This window comes from Lemur catta, chromosome 9 (genome assembly GCF_020740605.2).
Source record: "Lemur catta isolate mLemCat1 chromosome 9, mLemCat1.pri, whole genome shotgun sequence".
In the NCBI taxonomy this organism is placed as follows: domain Eukaryota; kingdom Metazoa; phylum Chordata; class Mammalia; order Primates; family Lemuridae; genus Lemur; species Lemur catta.
In genome coordinates this window covers 37,904,913-37,927,453 of record NC_059136.1, presented here as the reverse complement: position 1 = coordinate 37,927,453, position 22,541 = coordinate 37,904,913, and the positions used below count along the sequence as shown (strand labels likewise).

Below are 22,541 nucleotides of genomic sequence, written 5' to 3'. Positions count from 1 at the left end.
GCTGACTCCTTCCCACCTTTCAGCCTCATTTCATACTATCTTTCTCTTTTGTTCTCTCCCTTCCAGCTAACTAGTCTTTCTGGCGGTGCTTGAATTGGCTGAGCTTTTCTCCAACCAAGAGGACTTTCCTCTCACTGGACTGTTCTCCATCATGCTCCCTACCTTTGTCTAGCTAACCCTAACAGATCCCTTTTCCAACTCCAACAGATCCCTTCAGAAAAGCTCTTGCTTCTCCTCTCTTGGAAGTCTTCCAGGCTAGAACAGGATCCTTTATTTTATCTATTTATTTTTGAGACGGGGTATTGCTCTGTTGCCCAGGCTAGAGTGCAGTGGTGCGATCACAGCTCACTGCAGCCTCAAACTCCTGAGATCAAGCGATCCTCCCACCTCAGCCTCCCAAAGTGTTGGGACCATAGGTGTGAGCCACTGCACCCAGCCCTTAAACTTTAGCTACTCAAAGAACTATGTTCCTTTCTGTTAGAGCTTATAATTCAGTTTGTATTTATATTTTCACTAGTGTGATTCTCTGATTAACATTTGTTTGTATTCCCCATTAGACTATAATCTCTATAATCTTATGTACTTTCCCCCATCACTATAGCCCCAGTGGCAGTTGGTATTAAATGCTTTAATCTCCTTTTTCTATAAGAACTATCTCAGACAGCTAGAATCTGTAGCTTGAATCAGAGACAAAACAATTAAATACTAATCTTTTTTTTAATATTTTTAAGCATAAAAACACCAAGACTATGGTGGTTATTCAATAGTTTTACCTCTTTGAGTATAAACTCAAATTGTGCAGTATCCAACAGCAACTGGAAGAGGATCTTGGGATTGTACCTGGAGTCTGTTAGAATCTGGTCCTTAATTTGACGAAGGCGTTTATTGTTTGGGTCACACGCTAAAAACAGGAAGAAAAGAGTTATCCACTTATTAAATGTGTAGAAACTATCTATGAAATAAGATGAATTCTTAAATACTTTCCTTCATTTTAAGCATTTAAAAAGTAATAAGAAAAATGTATACCAATAACAGATTGGTTTTGAATGGGCATTAATATCTGTGGTTAGTTCCTGTGCCCACCTGACCCAAATCCCCAAGATTGCTGGTTATAAGACTGAGGCATTCCCAAGTAGCCACTGTTTTTATTATGTACACAGTGTATCTATGCTATGGAGTACAACTGAACTGCTAAATGACAATGGAATCTGACATGGAATGTCATCCCTGATATACTGTTGAATGACAAAAGCAAGCTGCAGAAGCGTTCCGAAATTTTGTAAGCATTTTGGGGTTGGTTTATAGTGACTGCCCAATATGGATGGACAGAGCCTTCTGGCACCACTTCATAGGCGGGTGGATTCCTTATGTCCTGTCTGTCCGGAATTGCTTTTGGTTTAGGCGTTGATCACTGCCATTCAGTTGTGGACAGGCAGGCCTGAGACTGCTATCCTTAGAGAGGTCTGTTTGCAAGGTTGGCTTTTGGCTGGCATCTGGGAACTTGGATTTTGGGAACAGCCCCCATCATTTTGAGAACTCATAAGAATGGCTCATTCTGCCTTAACTGTACAAACAATGTGGTTTATGCTGAGCACTTGCTTTCCTCCTGGGAATCTGGAGTTTTGGTACATGCCAGGCAAAGGCTGTCCATGTGAGCAGTCCCCAGCAAAAACCACAGGAAGCTGAACCTAATGAGCTTTCCTGGTTGACATCTCACATGTTTGCACAACTTATTGCTGAAGGAAGTAAGTGTGTCCTGTGTGATTCTACTTAGAGAAAACCCTTGGAAGCTTGCGGTTGGTTTCCTCCGAATTTACCCCACGTGGCTTTTTCTTTTGCTGATTTTGCTTTCTATCCTTTTGCTGTAATAAATCACAGCAATAGTATTATTATATGCTGAGTCCTCTTAGTGAATCAGTGAACTTGGGGACTGCCTGACCGAGAGGGAAGAAGGATTACCCACACAAAGACATGGCCCCTCCAAATAAGAAGAACCAGACCTGTGGCCATCCTGTTCCTTGTAAAGGCCTGAGGGCATGGCAGGCACTTAGAAATTTCTAAACTATCCACTACCCAGGCACAGAGAGCTTCCACCACCTAGGCCAAAGTCACAAAATTAGACAGTGATTGATCCAGGGTTAATCACCAGATGTCCTGATTCTCAGCTTAGCCTGTCAGCTACCAAGCTAAACAATAAGTTAATAGAAATGTATACAATAAAAAATATTGATATTTGCTGATATTGGTTTAAGGGCTAATTATTTATCTCAGAAAGAATAAGAAAGTAGGGGAAGGCAAAAATACTTAAAAGTTAAAGCTGTTCCTATAGTTTGAATGTGTCTCCCAAAAGTTCATGTGTTGGAAACTTGGTTGCCTTTGAGCAGTGTTAAGAGGTGGGGCCTTTGGGAGGTGATTGGGTCATGAGGGTTCTGCCCTCATGAACAGATTAATTCAACTATCTCAGGAGTGAGTTAGTTATAGCAGGAGTGGCTTTGTTATAAGTGAGCTCTCTCATACATGCTTTCTCACCCTTCCACTTATCCACTATGGGCTGACCCTCAGCAGATGCTGGCATCATGCTCTTGGACTTCCTGGCCTCCAGAACCATGAGCCTAATAAACATCTTTTCTCTATAAATTACCTAGTCTGTGATATTCTATTATAGCAGCAGAAAATGGACTGAGATAGCTGTCTAGGCTGCAAATAAAGTAAAAATAAAAACTCTAAGACAACATTGCAAAAATGTTCACAGCTGCATAAGGTATTATACAAGGTCTGAGGTAGCTGTACTTGTATTACACATGCACACTCCTGCTTTCCTAGCCTTCTCCCGACCAACATCTCAGGCTGTCTGGATGCACAAAATGATCATGTTGTATGAGCCTATGTCATGGGTGTTTCTGCTACTTCAGTTATGGTGTAGCCTATGGAATACCATTTTCCTTTTTTTTTTCTTTCTTTCTTTTTTTATTTTTGGGACGGAGTCTCGCTCTGTTGCCCGGGCTACAGTGAGTGCTGTGGCGTCACCCTAGCTCACGGCAACCTCAAACTCCTGGGCTTAAGCAATCCTTCTGCCTCAGCCTCCCAAGTAGCAGGGACTACAGGCATGTGTCACCATGCCCGGCTAATTTTTTCTTTATATATTTTTAGTTGGCCAGACAATTTCTTTCTATTTTTAGTACAGATGGGGTCTCGCTCTTGCTCAGGCTGGTCTTGAACTCCTGACTTCAAGTGATCCACCCGCCTCGGCCTCCCAGAGTGCTAGGATTACAGGTCTGAGCCACTGCGCCCAGCCTGGAATACCATTTTATATATTCATTTCTAAGTTACTCCATCAGGAGACTTGTGACAACCTGGAAAAGGGCCTCAGTTTTCATGGGAAATGACAGAGTTCTGGTTTCTTGTGCATTCTCCAGAACTACCTGGGAAGAAATATTTTGGAATTGGTGACACTGATTATAGAAAGAGAATTTATTCAGCTTCATATTTGCCTAATAAACAAAAACCACATAAACTCAGACGGAGTTCTACTTGTCTTTATATTAATTCTAATTCAAAAAGAAATCTGATATTAATTTGCTGTCATTTTTGGATAGGGAACATAGGTATCTCAGTTGTTGGACAAATACTCTGTATTTCTCAATGTGCATTAACATTTAGCTCCATGGTATAAACCAAGCTTGGTTCCAGTGTTCTCAGGGCCTGATCATCTCTCTCAGATCTCACCCTTAAGAATTCAGGCCCAGAGAAGTGTGGGACTAGATCCTAGAACCATGATAATCTCGGGGTCAGACCTCAGTAGTCGGCCAGCCTTTCTTATCCAATGTTGCCTCCCAGGCTGTTTCTTCAACATCTGTAAGGCACTGCAGAAGCATCCTAAGCCTGGGTGAAATGCCTTCAGCAAGTTCATAGGAGGTGAGATGAGTGTATGCCTGCCTTTCTGTACCCCATGAGTGTAGCACCATAAAAGCTAAATAAGCAGTTACATTTCCCACGTGTGACTCAACCAGATAGGCCACTCATTTGTTTCCTGCAAATTATGATCCTGTGCAATCAGGTCAAACAACTGCCAAGCACAAAAATGAAAAACAGATGTGGTGGCTGATGATAAAATCACAGACCTCTGGCAAACCGAGGCTGTCCCTGACATGGGTGCAAATTCAGGAGACTGCTGGCTTCCAGAACACAGGCACAGCTGTCAGGGAGAGTCACCCAGAAAATAAAGATGAGGTTGAGTCACTGGAAAACCACAGTTGGTTTTATGATATAATAGGATGAAATGAGGGCCTGAGATATTTATATGCTTGTGAGTGTAAGACTTTGGGTAAAGATTATAAGCTGAGTCAACACAGTAAAAACCTCAAATTAGAACTGGAATTTATATAAAAGATAAACTCAACTAATTAAAAACAGATTAGATGATTAAAGACTTTTAGCCATGGTAGTCATACTGTGGGTAAACTGTAAATAGATCTAAACCAACAAACAAAAGGATGAAAAAAACTAGACAGCAACACTCGGTGAGAAAGGTTTAAGAAGCTGGGGAGAAGGCTGAGGAGAAATTCTACACGTTTTCAAAGATACAAGGACAAGGAAGTCCAAATTGTGTTTCCACTGTGGACGATCACAGGAAGTGAAAACAGATGGCGCTAAGAGGGCCTGTGAAGTCATCTTGGCTGCAAGAGTTGTGAGCCAAGGGCCACCATGTTACCGAGGAGGCTACAGAATAACCTGGTATGCACAGTTCTTTTCTAGAGGCACAGCCTTAATTGAAAAAACAAGAAGTGTTGAAAGCAGTGCCTGTCTCAGCGTAGGCCCTCAAGAAAAATTTGTTGAGTGAAAAACAAAAAGCAGATGGCTTTACAGGGCTGCTGAATGACACAACTCTTCATTTTATCATCAGCCACCACATCGATTTTTCATTTTGGTGCTTGGCGATTGTTTGACCTGACTGCACAGGGTCATAATTTACAGAAACAATGATTGGTCTATCTGGTTGAGTCACACGTGGGAAAAGTAACTGCTTATCCAGGGGTATGTAGCCCTGGATACATTAGTTACTGAATTGATCAACCATTTACTAACTATAAGGAACTGTGCCAACTCTGAACAAGCTCACAAGTGTTAGTTCAACTTACTCACTTTTCTATGATCAAAGCAAGGGATTTAGAGTCATAGCTCATGGACCCTGTGAAAGCATTTTACACAAGCTGTGAGGCTTCTGAACTTGATGGCCAAACTTTGTGTGGATAGAAGGTCTCAAAGACTATGATCCAGAAAAGGTTAAGACCCAATCTACCCTACATAAGCACTCTGGTCCAGCCAGGTTGTCAACTCAGTGGACTTGTACATTTTTCTGTACTTTCAAAATCATACCGTTTATTCCATCATTTTTGTAGCCAAGAATTTCTCCCAGTTTTTGCTTCAAAGCTTTATCAATGGCCTGGGTAGCTCTGCCTCCTGTATGGAGCCTTCCTGACCTCCTCTGCTCCGGCACCCAAGCAATGTCTCTCTCCTTACTCTGGACTGAAATCCCCAACTGTCTGTTTGACACACCTGGCTCTTATTACTGCCTTGGAACTTGGATTAGTTTCCTAGGGCTGCTCTAACAAATTACCACAAAATTAGAGGCTTAAAACAATACAAAATTTATTCTCTTACGGTTCAAGAAGTGAGAAATCTGAAATGGGCTCACTGGGCTAAAATCGAGGCGTCAGCTGAGCTGGGCTTCTTCTGCAGAGTCTAGGGGAGAATCAGTTCTTCCCTTTTTCAGCCCTAAAGGCTGCCTGTGTTCCTTGGCTTGTGACCTCTTCCATCTTTAGAGCCAGCAGTGGCTGGACCAGTCTTTTTCATGATGCCATCTCTCTGGTTCTGACTCTTCTGCTTCCCTCTTCCTGATATAAGAACCTTAGGATCACATTGGGTCCACTGGGATAATCCAGGACCATCTCCTTACTTTAACGTCAGCCAAGTTGCCACCTTAATCCCCCCTTTTAATGTAATATAACATTATTATAATATATTATTATATATAGCATATTATAATGTAATATAACAGGTTCCAGAGATTGGAACATGAACATCTTGTGGGGGGTGGTGGTGGGAGGCATTCTGTCTACCACAGATCTGCAGTTACACTTTTTGTACATATATATCTGATTTCTCCAATCTGATCAGTGACAAGTTCCTTGAACATGGGAGCTAAACGTCCTCTTATTCCCCAGCAATTAACAGTACCTGCCAGGGGAGAGCTGTTCAGGTGAGCTATTGATGTATCCATGTTGACACAAAAATGACTAAAAAAAAGCAACTTGATTTTCATCCAAGGGCTCTTTCCCTGCTAAACAACTTTGCATCATGAAGTAGGTCTTAATTCTGAAAGCCTTTATACGGAACGGTAGAAACAGCCACCGCTTTTGTGCATTACCCGAGTCTGCTGTGTGAAGCATCAGCCATCGGATGGCAACGTTGCAGTCTCTCAGGCAGTTCAGAAGCCTTGGGATATTGTCCAGAACCATTTCCTCCCTTAAATAACCTTCTTTCAGAAACTGCTGCACTTGAGCGTGTACTCTTTCACTGACAGTAGCATATCTGCTTGCCTTTGAAAATAAAAAAATGATTTACATTTAAAAAAATTACTTACCTTGAAAATGAATCACATTTGAATGACTCTCTTGACAAATAATAACATTCCTATAAGATGAGTAACATATGGACTATAGTTATAAGGCTCAAGAACAACTGGCCTACTGGACATATTTGAAAAGAGCATTGGACTTAGAATTCTGAGACTAAATCTTAGTTCTGGCTGTGATTAAACACTGGTGTGACTTTCAGTTTAACCTCCATGTATCGTTTTCTTCAAATGTCAAATGGAGAACTGGACCAGGTGGTTCCTCAGATCCCTTCTTTTCTTAACTTGGATAGAAAAGAAACATAAAGAAAGAAGCTAAATTGCCTGTTCTTGCTAACACTGTTGACAGAGGAGGCAGGACAGAGCAGAGGCACTCAAAAGATGAGACTACTAAAGGCACATGAAAGCTTAACAAAAAAAATCAAATTTGGATTTTCAAACCAGCCTTTTGGAATTTGGTCATTCTGTTTTACTAAAGCAAGAGTCAAACATCAAACATCATTAACCTAGTCAAGTTAGTTTGAAACTATGGTATCAAGAAACATCTTAAAATGTCACAAATGAGAAAATGCAATTTTGGAAAGGAATTATAGTAATGAAAAATTAATACTCTGATATCAGTAAGTATTACTTTCTCTAATATATTTCTAGGAGATATGCCAACATTGAAATTATTTTGTGCATTATTTATGGAATTCAATTTATTTGAATAAAACATGTTGAAGTTTTTTGAGTCAATATTGTTTTACCCACACAGAAAACTCAATAACCCAGCCAGGATGAAGAACATATTGTTTGGAAATATGAAGTATGCTCCCAATAAAAAGATTTTATCTTTATTCTTCTTTTTACTCAGATATTTCCTTCTGCTTTGTGTTCTTATCAAAGAGACAGAACATAGCCATTTAAATTTTAAGATGAATGTCTTCAGTCTATAGTCTTATTGCTTATTTAGCACATCAGAAATGATGAATTTAAATTACAATGACAGGACATATTATCTACACCCAGTTACCATCTTCAGCACTCATCCTACTGATAAACACATATTAATTCCAGCTGCTGGTAAAACCAGCTCTATCCATAAGGACATGATCTTTAAAGCAAGAGTAAACAGTCAATTGGGGTATATGTCACAGTGATTTCTCTTAGGAAACTGAATCTTCCTTAGGACCCTAGTCTTCAATTTATATATAGCATATAAGTTAGGCCAGGCGTGGTGGCTCTCGCCGAAAATCTTAGCACTCTGGGAGGCCGAGGCAGAAGGATTGTTTAAGGCCAGGAGTTTGAATTTGCAGTGAGCTATGATGACACCACTGTACTCTACCCCGGGTGACAGAGTGAGACTCTGTCTCAAAACAAACAAACAAAAAAGTATAGCATATAAGTTAAAAACCTACAATTATCTATCTTATTCTAATACACAACATTTACCTTTCATTAATCATCGCCCATGTAAATATCTTCCAAATTAAAATGCCCATGTAAATATCTTCCAAATTCCTTGGGAAATCTACTTAGCTCATTTCCTACTTCATATACCAGGGCTTGCAGTTATTAGAGAATCTTTCCTGATTAGACAGTACCTACCTGTTCTCTGACATTTGAAAGGTCCAGGGTATTGTTTAAAGCAGTTTTTGCAGCTTTGTATGGTTCCCAAGCATCTGCTAGATTAACTGTGATCCCCATGTAAATACTAATTACCTGAAAAAGGAAACATTCATTTAGTATTTGTGAAATACCTACTCACTTCAAGGAAAGGGGTGGGGTACATAAAAAGTTATAGAAGACACAGCCCACTCCTTCAAGTTCAAACTCCATTCTAATGAAAAACCAAGACTTTCTAAACATATAGGCGTTTCTAATTGTTAATTCACCTTGGTGGATTATTCCTTTTAATATTATATGTGATCCCTCTTTATACCTATTCATGTTTTTCTTTAAAATTCTCTTATTGTGTGACACTGATATTTTCTCACTAGTTTTTATTGGTTGGCATTTGCCTGGCATATCTTTTTAAAAATCCCTTTATTTTCAGTGTGCCAGGGTGGTTTTTTTTTTTTTTTTTTTTGGTGTGTATCTTACAGGCATCATTAGATTTTTATCTTCCTTAATACTCCATATGTCTTTAGTTATAGTATTATGGTCAAAACTTCTTTATTAAGCTTGGGAACATGAAGCCAGACTATCAGAGTTGTCCTCTTGGTTGCTTAACTCCAAGTTCATGAATATGATTCATAATTGGCTAGAAATCACCTCTTAACGTAGGCTATTTTCACACTACTAGTAAGTTGAAGGTCCCTCATGACAGATAGTTAATGTGATTCAATAGCTGGTAAGATGTGGAACAAAATCTGCTACCTGAGAATATGATCCAATTCACTGCATTTTGTTAAAACCTCTTTGTGCAAAGAAAACATTTCATATGTATTCAGTATGAAGTAAGTTTTATTCCTTTAGGAATTAATATTAAGTGAAACAATGTTTAAAAAGTTACAAGCATATCCTTGCAGTAACATAAAACTTAATAGGCCTATCACAGTTAGCTTATAGATAAAACTTCCTATAATAGTGAAATTCTTATTCACAAATGACAAATTATATGAATTTTACTAGTTTAGATTCATAAAATAGAAAAATAAAGAAATCCTTATATAACTTAGGTGCAATCTCAGTAGCTAAAGGAAGATACATTTTAATATATATATATTTTTTACCTTGAGAGTATTCATTTAAAAAAAGACTAATGGGTTCTTCAAGAAATTTTACTGACTGATTTAATCCTTCATGTTATGGTTTATAAAATTCTTAACACACTTAGAATCATTTTACTTAAGTGATTTTATATCTCATTATTTCCAACATTATGACCTCTGAGTTAAAGGCCAAAAGAATGGGAAATTAGTTCTCTAACAAATTTACCATAGAGGAGGGGAAAAAAAAAACAAAACCCAATAATACTTGCCCAATTATCTGGAAAGTATTTATCCACTATCTCTCTCATTTTTGCTTGATGGGTGTGAAGAATGGAAGGTTCAAAGTAGAGAATGACGTACAGCATGGCAGCTTGATTTGCCAGGGCCGTGCTGCGATGCTCCGGCAAAGGGTATGCTGAGACCTGCAATATAGAGATGACACCCCAGAGGAAGCTGTTGGTAACATTAGAACGTATACATGCTCTAACCAAATTATCTAGTTCTAGCACACATTGGTTTCTCAGACTCCCGTCACCTTTCAAGATCCTGGACAAAGGAAGCAATTCTCAGACTGTGGGACTGGTCACCATGGTCTTCCTTCTTATCCCTAAACCCACAACATTCTTTTTCTTTTAGCCCTTGACTCTGTTATAATTCTAAGTCTTTTCCTTAAAAAAAGAAAAATTCCTACCTCCTAAACCTGAGTCTCCCATTTTTTGTCCATTTCTGTGTCTTTCCCATCACAGACAATCCCTTAGACTGACAGACTCTACTCACTGTTGCTATTTTCTCACTTTCTGTTTATTATTCAATTCACTGAAATTTGACCTCCACCATCATCCCAGTGGAATTTCCTAAGAGCACTCATGACTTTACAATCACCCAATTCAATGGGTTCTTTTTACAACTCTCACTTAAATTCTCTGAGGAGCAAAATTCTCTTCTCCTCTGGTTTCCTGAATATACCACTCTCTCTCCTCATTCTGCTTTGCTGAGTCCTCTTCTGTCTTTTAAATGCTGATGTTCCTGAGAATTTCATCCCTTCATGTACTAGGAAATCACTGGCTGCACATAGCACATATCACCTTGAACTACCATTGAGCAGAAAGCGGAGAAATTATCAGGACAGACACAGCAATATCACATGGAATCTGCAGGCAGGAATGTGTCCAGGACACGGGAAGAGCCTGGGGCTGTGAACCAGAATGTCTTCCCTCCTCCCCTCAACTTGTCTGCCCAATTTTTTTCTCTCTCTCTCTCCAGACTACTCTCCAGATACATGGCAGAACAAGGCTGCCCTAAAACTCCAAATTTTGCACATTGTGGGTAAACCCCAATCTAGAAACCATTTCTGAGGCCCAATTCCAAATTATCTAGAGACAGAAAATCTGATCCATCAGCCATGACCAGGGATGGGGGAGGTGCAGGACAGAGAGTGGGGTGGACACACAGAAGAACCACAGCTTAACCCCTGTGTTAATGAAAGTCATGGGGCAAGGAGAAAACGGAAACACATTGCCTTAAGAAAGACATGGACAAAATGGACTGAGTAAGAGGCAGAATGGTGAGATAGGAGGTTCACAGGCAGTGAGGAAACAGGATGGACTGTGAATGCACACAGATGGAATTCAAGTGATGGTTCTGCTATCTAGGAATGAGGCCTTGCGAAAATTATCTAAGCTCCCCAAATCTTACTTTTCTCAACAGCAACGTGGGGACAATGCCATCTGCTTTGCAGGATTGGTGTGAGGAACAGAGAAAATGGTATATGAAAAAAACCTCCTATGAGGCTGGTTTAGATTAAATTCTCAATGAATGGCAACAAATATCATGGAGACCTGGTCTCTGCAGGTAGCTTCTGATTTTGAGTTGTCTTAGAAAAAACCAAAACCAAAAACTTCTTATTTATACTTGACATATTCACACAAAAAACCAACAGGCTACCTAAAGAACTGTACAGAGCAGTTTTCTTCTGTGATAAATGATAGCCACAGTTACGACAGGCCCAACTCTTCAGTCTTTTATAGTAATAAAAATATATATATATAAAACATAAAATTATGTTTTCTTCAGAACAATGAAGTCAAATGGTCATTTTCTCCAGTATTCTTTTAAGTAAGTGAACAGCACACATACTGGCAAGGAAGATCACTTTCAAATGCTGTAGGACCTTTAAAGCTCTGCTCAGGCTGCCTCCTTTGCCTGGACCTCCCTTACATTCCCTTTTGTCACCTGTTGTGACCTTGCTTCAGTGGCACCCTGTGCTTCCCCTAAGGCAATGTTCATCTTGCTTTGCTGTAATCCCTTCAGTTGTCTGTCTCCTTTCATAAGCTACGAGTTCAGTATGGGTAGGGACATAGCCTGCCTTCTTCAGTGACGGATCTCCTGCACCTGGCACAAGAATGGGCACCTAACACACACTCAACGACTATTTCTTGAATGAATGACTAAAAGCTTGCCTGAAATCTCTAATTCTGCCAAAATTAATATCCCCTTTTCTTCTATCATCTTGGACCACAGCTCAAAAGGTTGTAAAACATAGTTTCTATCTGGTTTTACTCTTTTGGGAAAGAAGGAAGGAAAAACGTAATTGAGAAGGAAAGTGAAATTAGTCTGTTAAACTATTAAGAATTTAATCAATTTAATTCCTACCTGGTTGTAAATATCATCAGATCTTAGGCGACCAATGACCATGCTGATGAAGGATTCATTGATGGGCACTCTCTGGAAATAGCTCTCGGGATAGTTGGGCGGTCTTTTGGCTCCTGGTTGGCTGGAATAACCTGTACTTCGAAGCAGCTTACAAATATCATCCATATTTGAATCAGCAGAAGATCGAGCAGCACTGAGTCAGGTTCATGATGGGAAATAAAGGGCCACACAAACTGAATACATTAGAAACTCAGAAGTCCAATAAAGCAGAAGAATCCCATTATAATTTGTTCTTATATAATTTTAGACATGAGCATAGGTCCATCTGTATCCTTCAGATTCAAATTATATTTTTGAAAGCCTGTTTAGAAGAAGATTCCACGTAAAGGTCCACAACCCCTTTTCCAAACTCCTTGGGGCTGGATTTGTTTCAGAATACAGCATTTTTCAAATACAAGACGGTTATATGGAACGTAGATCATATACAATATAGTACTCCAGCAGGGTCTTAGTTGGCATTCTATGATCAACACAGGTTAATAATTCTGGAGTAAAATTTATAAATATTCACAAAAGTGAGATAATTAAAGAATATATAGCCTCACATCTGTTCCGGGCAAGTTTTGACTCCAAATGATTTCAGGTTAGATCACATTTTGCTGCCAAATAGGTCACTATGTGCATGTGCATGTGTATGTACCCGCATATGTATATTTTTTCAGAGCTCTTTGAATTTCAAAATTATAAAGAATGTGAACCTGAACCAATGTTTCACAAATTAAAAAATTAATTAAAAACAAATTATGTCAATTTAAAGTTGGATATATTCTAACTAGTTTTTCTAGGCAAGCTGCTGCTTCTACAGAGATCTAATAAAAACATCTGTGATTTTCAGGGTGGGTAGCAAGCTCTGAAAAAAATAAACTAGATTCGGCAAATCTTAGACTTAGAGATGACCTCCTATTTGATGTAAGAATTTCTTTGACCACAACTCTGATGTGCAATTGTTCAGTGTCACTGCAGTAATGAATGCTCACATTCTAACATGAATTAGTTGTTGTACCTAAAGGGACAAAGTCAGATTTTGAAAACTCGGCCTGATAAGCAAACATTTTTTCCTTCTTCTTTACATTATTTATTGTTTTTGTTTTTCTAAGTACTTTCAGAAATATAGGCAAGCCCATTCAAATTTCCTTTTTTAAAAACATGGGTGCTATGTGAACGAACAATCAAAGTGATGTGAATGAACGATGCATGCTGGCAGATTATTCCTTTCACACGCTGATAAAGGAGACAAAGATTAATTTACTGCTGAGGAGACAGTACCAGGTGTTACTAGAAATAAGACGTCCCTAAATAATTGCCTCTGTGTTGAGGGTCTGCCTTTCTTGCCATATTTATTTTGTCCTAATTTATAAGTTTGTAAACGTTAATTATTCTTCTCATATTGTAGCTCAAGTTTCTGATGCCTGCTTTTCAACTGTTTCTTCCCTGAATCTTGACCATTTCTGACATTGATCTTGTATCTATTAATACTTTTTGGCTCATTCATTCGACAGACTGAAAACCTCCATGCTAGTTACTAGAATTAAAGAGTTGGTTAAGGTGGCTCCTGTTTTCAAGACCCTACTTCTTGAAGAATAACAGCTCTATATAGATATATACAACATATGATTGTGGTGTTTGCTGTTGTTTATTTTGTTTTTGTTTCTATATATGTATGGGGGAGAATTTACTTTGAATCTAACCCTGAATGATAACTTTTCAAAGTCATCAAACTAACCAGGACAACAAAGAGTTCATTCATTTCCTTGTATCGGCCAAGGAGTAATATTTGAAAACTTAAAAACAAAAGCCAAAAATAATGTTCATTAGATTTCCAGAATTCCTTGAAATTTATCCGGAAGGTAAAGAAAATTCAGAATTCAGATTCCCTTTTTTTTAAACTGAGTTATCATCATGAACATCATAATCTACATCTCTAATAATCTATAGTATATAGGGTATTTTATATATAATATATAGGTTATATGGTTTATATAAAATTTATAAATATATCATTCTTCCAAATTATATATCATTTCAAAACATATAGTTTGGAATAATTGTTATATTCCTACAATATGTTCAGAAGAGACAAGAATCATACACTTTTTTTTTTTTAGAGACAGGGTCTCACTCTGCTGCCTAGGCTGGAGTTCAGTAGCATGATCATAGCTCACTGCAACCTCTAACTCCTGGGCTTAAGCTATCCTCCTGCCTTAGCCTCCTGAGTAGGTGGGACTATAGGTATATGTCACCAAGCCTGGCTAATTTTTAAAAATTTTTTTGTAAAGACAGGGTCTTGCTGTGTTGCCCAGGCTGTTCTTGAATTCCTGGGCTCAAGCTATTCTCCTGTCTGGGCCTGCCAAAATGCTGGGATTATAGGCATGAGCTACCATGCTTGGCCAATAATCTTATACTTTCATTTTCAATATTATATTGCTGTTGTTCACAATAGAAGTAGTATGGTAACACACACTGCATTTTACCAGTAAGAGTGCTTTGGGAGTGTGCAGCCCTAGACCAGAAATACCTGTATCGATAGTAAGAAACCAGCATTCTCTCTCTGACTTCTCCTTCAATCTTTTGGTCGATGACCAGTAGCATAACTCCATACAAGTACAGTGCTTCACACTATGAAGAGAAAAGGACAGTAACAAAACTCACAGGATTATATAGTCTTACTGAGTTGATGATGGTTAAAAAGATAACTTTGCTCACATTTCTCCTAAAATCTTTATATTTCAAGGAAAATGTAGGTTTTCTCCAAAGGGCTTTCACCTTCTGTGCAGAATGGGCTTTGAAAAGTTTATGTGAAATAAATTTTAATTCATAATGATTATCTTTCAGTTGGTCTATTTTTGATATTTTGCGTGGGACACCAAAATAGCATCGCAATATTATGAATACCTCTTCATTTTAAAGGCATTGACTTATTCAGTAACATTTCCTAAGTGGTCACTATGTACTAGGTACCAGACTAGATGGCTGGGATGCAAAAAGTAAAGCAGACAGAATTCTCACACCAAGGAAGCTCATAACCTCCACATAATCTTTTATTCACTTGTAATTTTGTTCAAAGTCTACTATGTTCTGAACTCAGATACGGACCTGCTGGTTAGAAGATAATTGTCAGCTTATTTTTCTTCTCTTTAAAGTCTGGTACTCTGTATATATTTGTGACTTATAGGGAAAAAAATGATGCTAAGTTTGATATTCTTGAATTTCTGTTTTAAATGGTCACTATCACTTACTAGAAGTTGTTTTCCATCTTCATTGAGAAGCACAGATTCTAAGGTTTGCTGAATATAAACACCTTCATTGAGATCATCTAGATATCTAGAAATGAAAACCCAGAGCAAGTTATTCATTTATAATGGAAACTTTAACATCTTTGAAGAAGGAAACATTTTAAAAAGACAAGGCAGGACAGGAGGCATTCTGGCTTTCAACTAGTTCGTGGTCCTTCATGCTCTTAAGAATAGTCTTATGAGTTATATCCTAGTGATTTAGGGTCATAGGTTGGAATTTATGGCTATTCCAAGTAAAAGCAATACTCCCTAGTCTTGATTTATGAATTGTGAGTATCTAGGGAGTCAAGGCACAAGAACATGGAATAGCTAGTTTAAAAGTTAATGACTAATGAATTCTTAAGAACTATAGAAGAGAAAGTTAACTACAAAAATAAGTTCCTTTCTTTCACTTTGACATATAATACACTAGAACATGATCATGAACTATAGAATTGAAAGCTATATGACTTAATATGAACTAAGTTTATTTTGATACTTTACAAGAACAGGAAATTATACTAAAACTCTAAAATGCCTAAGACGACCAGTGCTGTAGGAAGGAAAAGAGAATTATGTATGGTACAGAGCAGGACATCTCATACTAACTCACAAGGATTTACACGTCCTTGTGTATCCCTTCTTCCTCTCCATTATTTACTATCAGAATAAGCTATTACTAAATTAATGAATACCTGTTTAAGTCTACAATATATTTATGCACACTTTGAAATGCTAAATAAAATCTGGTCACAATTTCTATGTTGTTTTCACGAAATTCTTCATCTAAATCCTGTAGCTCTGGCTTAGCTTCCAGTTTGCTTTCCCATAACTCTGGACCCTAAGAAGAAAAACACATTTATGTGAAACATCAATATGAGCATACCTTTTGGCAACAATTTCTAAATAGTCTTTTAAAAATTTGTTCTTAAATATCAAAAATTTAAAGCAGAGCAACAGAAAGTAATGAAGATAACAGAAGCCTAGCTATAAAATCCCTTTTTAGAGAAATGAATTGTAATTGCAACCAAGATTAGCATGCTTTTAGGCGTGGGGCATTTTGATGTGACATACATCATACCAAAGTTGTCTCTTAAAAATCTGATTAGATTGTGTTAGGGCTTCCAAGTAATACATTTATCTTATTTACAAGTTAGTAGCTCATACTAAATTTGGCTCAAAAGCTTTTCTCTTTAACTCTTTTCCCATAATTACTTAACCTCTTAGAGTCTCCTGGCTTCCAGAGAAAACATGCTTTTGTAGAAAAGGCAACAAGAAAAATGCTATAGAGGGAGATTACCTTAAAATAGCTGAAATCAAATATGATATCTCCGTATTTCTGTTGATCTGCTCGGTCTTTTAACCTGAACACAGCAGGAATAAACTCAGAAAGCCTCAAAAGTTCAGCAATGATGGCATTGCCACAGGAAACAATCCTCAGGATTGCCTGGCCACAGAGGTTGTTCTCAGCCAGAAAGTCCAACATCGTGAAGATGACCAACTACCGTGCACCTGGACAGGGGGAACGATTAACTGGCTTCAGAGCTGGTGTCTGCAGATCATTAGATGAAACCAGATCTGCAGGCAGATTGGCTGCTCCATTAAAGAACCTGCATCCAAAAAGAAAGTGTGAAAATCTCCATTTTTTAAGGAAGTATGTGTATACCCATATAAAACACATAGTATTTTTCTCCCAAGCTCACTAAAAATATAACAGATAATGAGTTATGATATGGGAGAAGGGCACTTATTATTCACTCTTCACGTTTTCCATGTAGAGAGATTTTGCTGGATTAACACTCTTGGCCTCTTCTTCAACCCTTTAGTCACTTCTCCTCATGAGAAATGATATGATATAGCTCATCTCTGAGCCGGGGAAAAGGAACCTTTGGGCACGTACGGTTCCAACACAGCCTAATTGTATAAGCTACCCCCTGCTATTTGATACATTAGGAAATAATTGTAAGCACTATAAATAGAGCTCATAGATACATCCCTGTAGATCATTTTGAGGCATTTGCCCCATTATTTCCTAGAAGTATTAATACAATTGCAGGCTTAAGGTATAAACATGTCCAAGATTCCTTTCAAAATTACAAATGCCAGGTTCTACAAAATTCTGTGAAGATGATTTATAAATACTAAATCAAAGTGGTCTAAAAGTCTCACATAATTCAGCACTTAGGTGTCTAGTACTGTTAGCAGATTGCAATAGTCATTTCTCTTGTATTCCAATGCACCCTGAGGATAGTTAGATCACTTAGCATACTGGAGAGTATTACTGATAATAGCTCATTTTTTAAATTCTTGAAGGCAAAGATTCATCTTCTTTACTCAACCATTCTTTGCTGAGTACCTACCTCTCTGCCAGGCTGGATATGAAGATGTTTAAGCAACTCACCTTCTAGTACAGTGGTTTTCAAGCCTGGCTACATAACAAAATCACCTAGAATCTTAGAGGTACTGGTAAGTAGGTTAGAGATAGCCCTAAGCATCTCTATTTTTAAGAAATTCCCCAGTTGATTCTGATGTGAAGCCAGAATCATTACAAGAGTAGAGAATGACTGGTCTTGTGGAAAACTACAGCAAGTCAACAGGAAATTAACAATATTTATCTTTGCATCCTCTGTGCTGAACTCTTTCCTTGGCATTGACAAGTATGAGGAGTGCATAAATATTTTAACAATATGAGGGATATAAGAGGTGATCCCTGCCCCCTCTAGCTGCCTGCAATACTGTTGGAGAGAGAAGCCTTGAAGAAAAAAATCAGCGAAAGAGATAAAGTGCTTAAGCCTGTAGTCAAGATAAATCAGAAGTGTAACACACATTCGATTGTCAGTATGGGGCCTTTACTAGGTCTTCTGGTGGAAAAGTATTCTTCTTATATTGGGTGATCTTTAGTAAAATGGCATCTCTTAGGAATTCAGGGATAGAGAAGGAAACTTAGAAGCTACAAAGAAAGACATATTTTAGTACATAACACTTAAAAACTTTTCTATGGTAAGTGATTTGGAAGACAGATTTGAAATGCGAAGGGCAAAGGGTTGATTTCTAAAACATGCAAAGGGATCTTACCAGCTGATGAGGAGAGAGCTAACAGCCCAACAGAGAAATGGGCAAAGAATATAAAGGGGGTAATTCATGAAGATTAATCCAAATGACAAACAACTGTATGAAAAGATCTTTAACTCACCAGCAGTAAAGTAACCATGAATTAAAGTAACTATCAAAAAGCATTTTATTTGCATTACTTCGGCAATGATTAAAAAGAATAATATTTGCTTTAGGTAGGACCTGGAGAAATATATTACTGGTGAAATGTGAACTATTAGTCTTTTTGTAAAGTGAACCTACAACATTTACTGAAATTAAAAATACATATTCTTTGAGCTAGCAATCTCATGCTTGGGATTCTATCCCCTACAAATATTAAGATAAGTACCAACATATAAGGATATAGGTCCTAGGATTTTTCTTATAGCACTGCTGGTAATCACAAAAATTGGAGGGATAAAGTAAATGCTCAACAGTAAAGAAACTGGAATTTAACCAGCCATTAACAAGGTTAACAAGAATGAATTAGTGCTCTATTAGTTAACTTGGAGCATTTCTGAGAGCTACTAAGTGGAAAAATTAAGATGCAGAAACATATGAATAGGATGTTCCCATTTTATAAAGCAAATAAAAATTAAAAACCTATAGGCCAGGCACAGTGACTCACATCTGTAATCCTAGCTACTTGGGAGACTGAGGTGGGAGGATCACTTGAGGCCAGGAGTTTGAGACCAGTTTGGGTAACATAGCAAGATCCTGCTTAAAAAAAACACAATCCTACATATGCAAATATGAATAGAGAAAAACATAAAAGGAAGAAGAGTTGATGGAGGTGGAAGCAGGAAGAGAAGGGGAGGCAGGAGTTAAGTAAACAGGAAAAGAAAAAAAAAAAACCATACCACTGGGAAAATTTTAATAAGCTAACCACTTACACAATTACTCTTCACTCAAAAAATTCCACAAGTATCTACCAGGTTGAATTCTTTTTTTTTTTTTTTCTGAGACAGAGTTTCCCTCTGTTGCCCGGGCTAGTGTGCCATGGTGTCAGCCTAGCTCACAGCAACCTCAAACTCCTGGGCTCAAGCAACCCTCTTTCCTCAGCCTCCCGAGTAGCTGGGACTACAGGTGTGTACCACCATGGCTGGCAAATTTTTTTTTTTATTTATAGTAGAGACAGGTCTCGCTCTTGCTCAGGCTGGTCTTGAGCTCCTGAGCTCAAGCGATCTGCCCACCTCTGCCTCCCAGAGTGTTAGGATTACAGGCGTGAGCCACCGCACCCAGCCAGGTTGAATTCTTATTTGGGTTAGTCAATCTTTTAATTGTTAATGTTATGTGAATACAGTGCAATACCAATGCAAAGTGAGTGTACAAATATTGGGAAAGACACAGGCTTTCATGAAGCTGAAAAATGATTCGGGCTTCCATGAAGTTGACAAATGATGACCTAATTAACAATTAGAGAAGAAAAAGGCAACAAAGATGATGACACAATTAACACTTCAAAAGATAATAATTTGAAAAATGTATTGGGAGACAGAGGCCTTTGGAAAAATGAATGACACCTTGAAAATCTTTATGTCAGTGTCAACTTCTACATTCATATGTGGTCTTCTAATGACTCTAATAACGAATGATAAAATAATGAGGACCTCACTGTACATAAAACCAGAATGTAGAAAGAAAGACTTTTGATGGGAGAGGGCTTCCTTTGCAGCCATGGCAAAATGCTCCTCAGTGCTTGTTACATGTTTTTAAAGTTCACTCACATTATGGGCCATCTACTATATAGTTATTTATTACCTAGAAGCTCTGTCTAACTCTTAAAGCTTTTCTTTTTTCCTTTTGGAAGTCTCTATCACTGATGTAATATTTGGAAAGGTCTTAATTTACTGGGATGTAGCGGCAACAACTGTTTGTTGGCTGCTCAACAATATTTCCCACTTTCCTTCTTCTTTCTTACAGGAGAGGACAAAGTAGTCAGATTCTTATTTTCCTGCCACCTTTGACGCCAGAGTTAGACATGTGATCCAGTTTTGACCAATGATATTTAAAACTAAATTCTGGTGGGGCTTCTGGAAAATATTTTTTTCCTCCTGCTAAAAGGATAGAGGCATGTGAAGAGAAATCTCTCTCTTTGCCCTAGGTATTCCCCTGCTTCTAGCCTTTGAATGTGGTCCAATGAACGTGTGATGCCTGGAGCTGCAGTAGCCACTTTGAGACCATGAGGTGACAAGTCTGGGGGAAGAAAGCCAAGAACCTGAAGACCGTAGTGTGGAAGGATAGAGAGAATCTAAACTTTTGTTGATGTTACTGATCTGCTGATTCAATTCAACTGTGGAACTACTTCTGTAATCCTTGATAAATGAGTTGTTTTTATGGTTTACCTACTGTTAATTGGGCTTTGGATTACTTGGTGAAAACATTCATAATAATACAAATTCATTCATTCAACAAATATTTACCTAGCACCTACTATGTACCAAGCACTGTTTTAAGATCTGAGGACACAGAGTAGGAAAGAGATAATAAACAAATATATACCAGGCTGTGATAAGTGCTGTGAAGGAAAAGCATGATGAAGAGATGGAGCATGTGCTAGTTAATATAGAGTACTTTAGGAAAGCCTCTCTGATTAGATGATATCTGAGCAGAGATTAGCAGGAAATGACAGAGCAAGCGGCAAGGGTATCTGGGTATGGTTGGCAGTTTCTAAGATGGTCCCCAACGGTCTCTGACTCCCGGTTATTCGTGCCCTGCGTAGGCTCTTTCCTTGAGTGTGGCTGACTTACTGACTCCATTCTAAAGAACAGAATGCAGCAGAAGTGAAAGATACTACTTCTGAGACTAGATTGCAAGAAGACCAACTTCTTGGGTACCCTTGATAGTTTGCTAGTCCTGGGGAGGAGCACATGTGACAAGGAGCTGAGGCTTGCCAATAACCATCTGAGTGAGATTGAAAGTGAATCCCTCCAACCCCACTTGAGCCTTCAGATAAGACTATAGCAGCTCTGCCCCTTGACAGCAATCTCCCTAGTCCCTGAGCCAATGGCAGCCAGCTAAGCCATATCCCTGATTTCTGACCATAGATATTGTAAGATAGTAAGTATTTATTGTCTTAAGCCACTAGGTTTTGGGGTAGTTATGCAGCATTAGATAATGATCCTGAGAATGGCATTCCAGGCAGAGGTTACAAGTAAATGCGAAGGCCCCAGGGCAGGAATATGCTAGATATACTTAAGGAATAGCAAGGTGGCTGAAGTGGCTGAAAACAGTGAGCAAGGGATAGAAATCGACATGGGGAAGTGGAGTGGGTTAGATCTAAGGGCAAAGATTGCTGAGAAGCCACTATAGCTATCTAGAAACTCTCTCTCATAACAGTATCCTATAATACACATTAAAGTATAAATTATTAACTAGTCCTTTTAGCTTCCTCTGTGAGGCCTGCTTGTTAAACCACATTGATATTTAACAGGCTGAATTTCAGATAATTTCATTTCATTTTCTGCACTAATGTGGTCTGGCTTGGGAAATGAGAGAGGGAAAGGGGAAAATAATGGCTAATGGGCAAAATAAGTCATCTTCTGAGGTCCTCTGAAGACCAGCAAACTAACCCAGAAGGTCTCAGTAGGATGAAAGGCTAGACTCAAGGAGAGGAGGGCAAGCTGTGATTAACAGGTCTAACTGCTACTAGATTTTGGACAGCAAGATAGTGCAGGCAATGGGTCCTAGAGAAAAGAGCTTAAAGCAAAGCAACATTACCTGCCTTTGTTGGCTGAGAAACTGGCTCCGAGGAACAGAACCTAAGAACCATCATTCAAGATGTCTAATCATGTCGTAGTGATCTAAGAGGAAGGTAGGTTGCTGAACAGGTGTTAAGACTCAGTTTTGTCTTAAAAAATTACTCTAGAATGAAGTCCAAGTAAATACTGTAGAAGTAGCTATACTAAAACATCCTTTCAGAGGTTCTCTTGCTGCCAGGGAGGAAGAAAACTCACAAAGACTAGTTTTCTCAGCATAGGCTATATTACTATCAGCATGAAAAGGAACCAGAGATCCCACTCGATTTCCCTAGTTTCTTTTACAAGTTATAACGTGATGGTAAATTCAGTTTTAAGCAGTTGGTATGTAACTGTGATTTTCAGTTTGGGAAGTAATCCTATTCAAAAGATAGCA

The 22,541-nt window shown here is 38.4% G+C and overlaps 1 protein-coding gene across 2 annotated transcripts in view; it reads right to left on the bottom strand.

Moving 5' to 3' along the window:
- The window catches only part of WASHC5 (WASH complex subunit 5), a 59,511-nt gene that overhangs the window by 35,958 nt on the left and 1,012 nt on the right, over positions 1-22,541 (bottom strand). For both annotated transcript variants that reach the window (XM_045561473.1, XM_045561474.1), the window contains exons 2-10: positions 16,615-16,924; positions 16,010-16,155; positions 15,279-15,363; positions 14,558-14,658; positions 11,983-12,175; positions 9,600-9,752; positions 8,225-8,338; positions 6,428-6,599; positions 774-901 (exon numbers count right to left, since the gene is read on the bottom strand). In XM_045561473.1, the coding sequence (XP_045417429.1) occupies positions 774-901; positions 6,428-6,599; positions 8,225-8,338; positions 9,600-9,752; positions 11,983-12,175; positions 14,558-14,658; positions 15,279-15,363; positions 16,010-16,155; positions 16,615-16,800 (1,278 nt within the window). In that variant the 5' untranslated portion in view covers positions 16,801-16,924. The remainder of the gene's footprint in view (positions 1-773; positions 902-6,427; positions 6,600-8,224; positions 8,339-9,599; positions 9,753-11,982; positions 12,176-14,557; positions 14,659-15,278; positions 15,364-16,009; positions 16,156-16,614; positions 16,925-22,541) is intronic.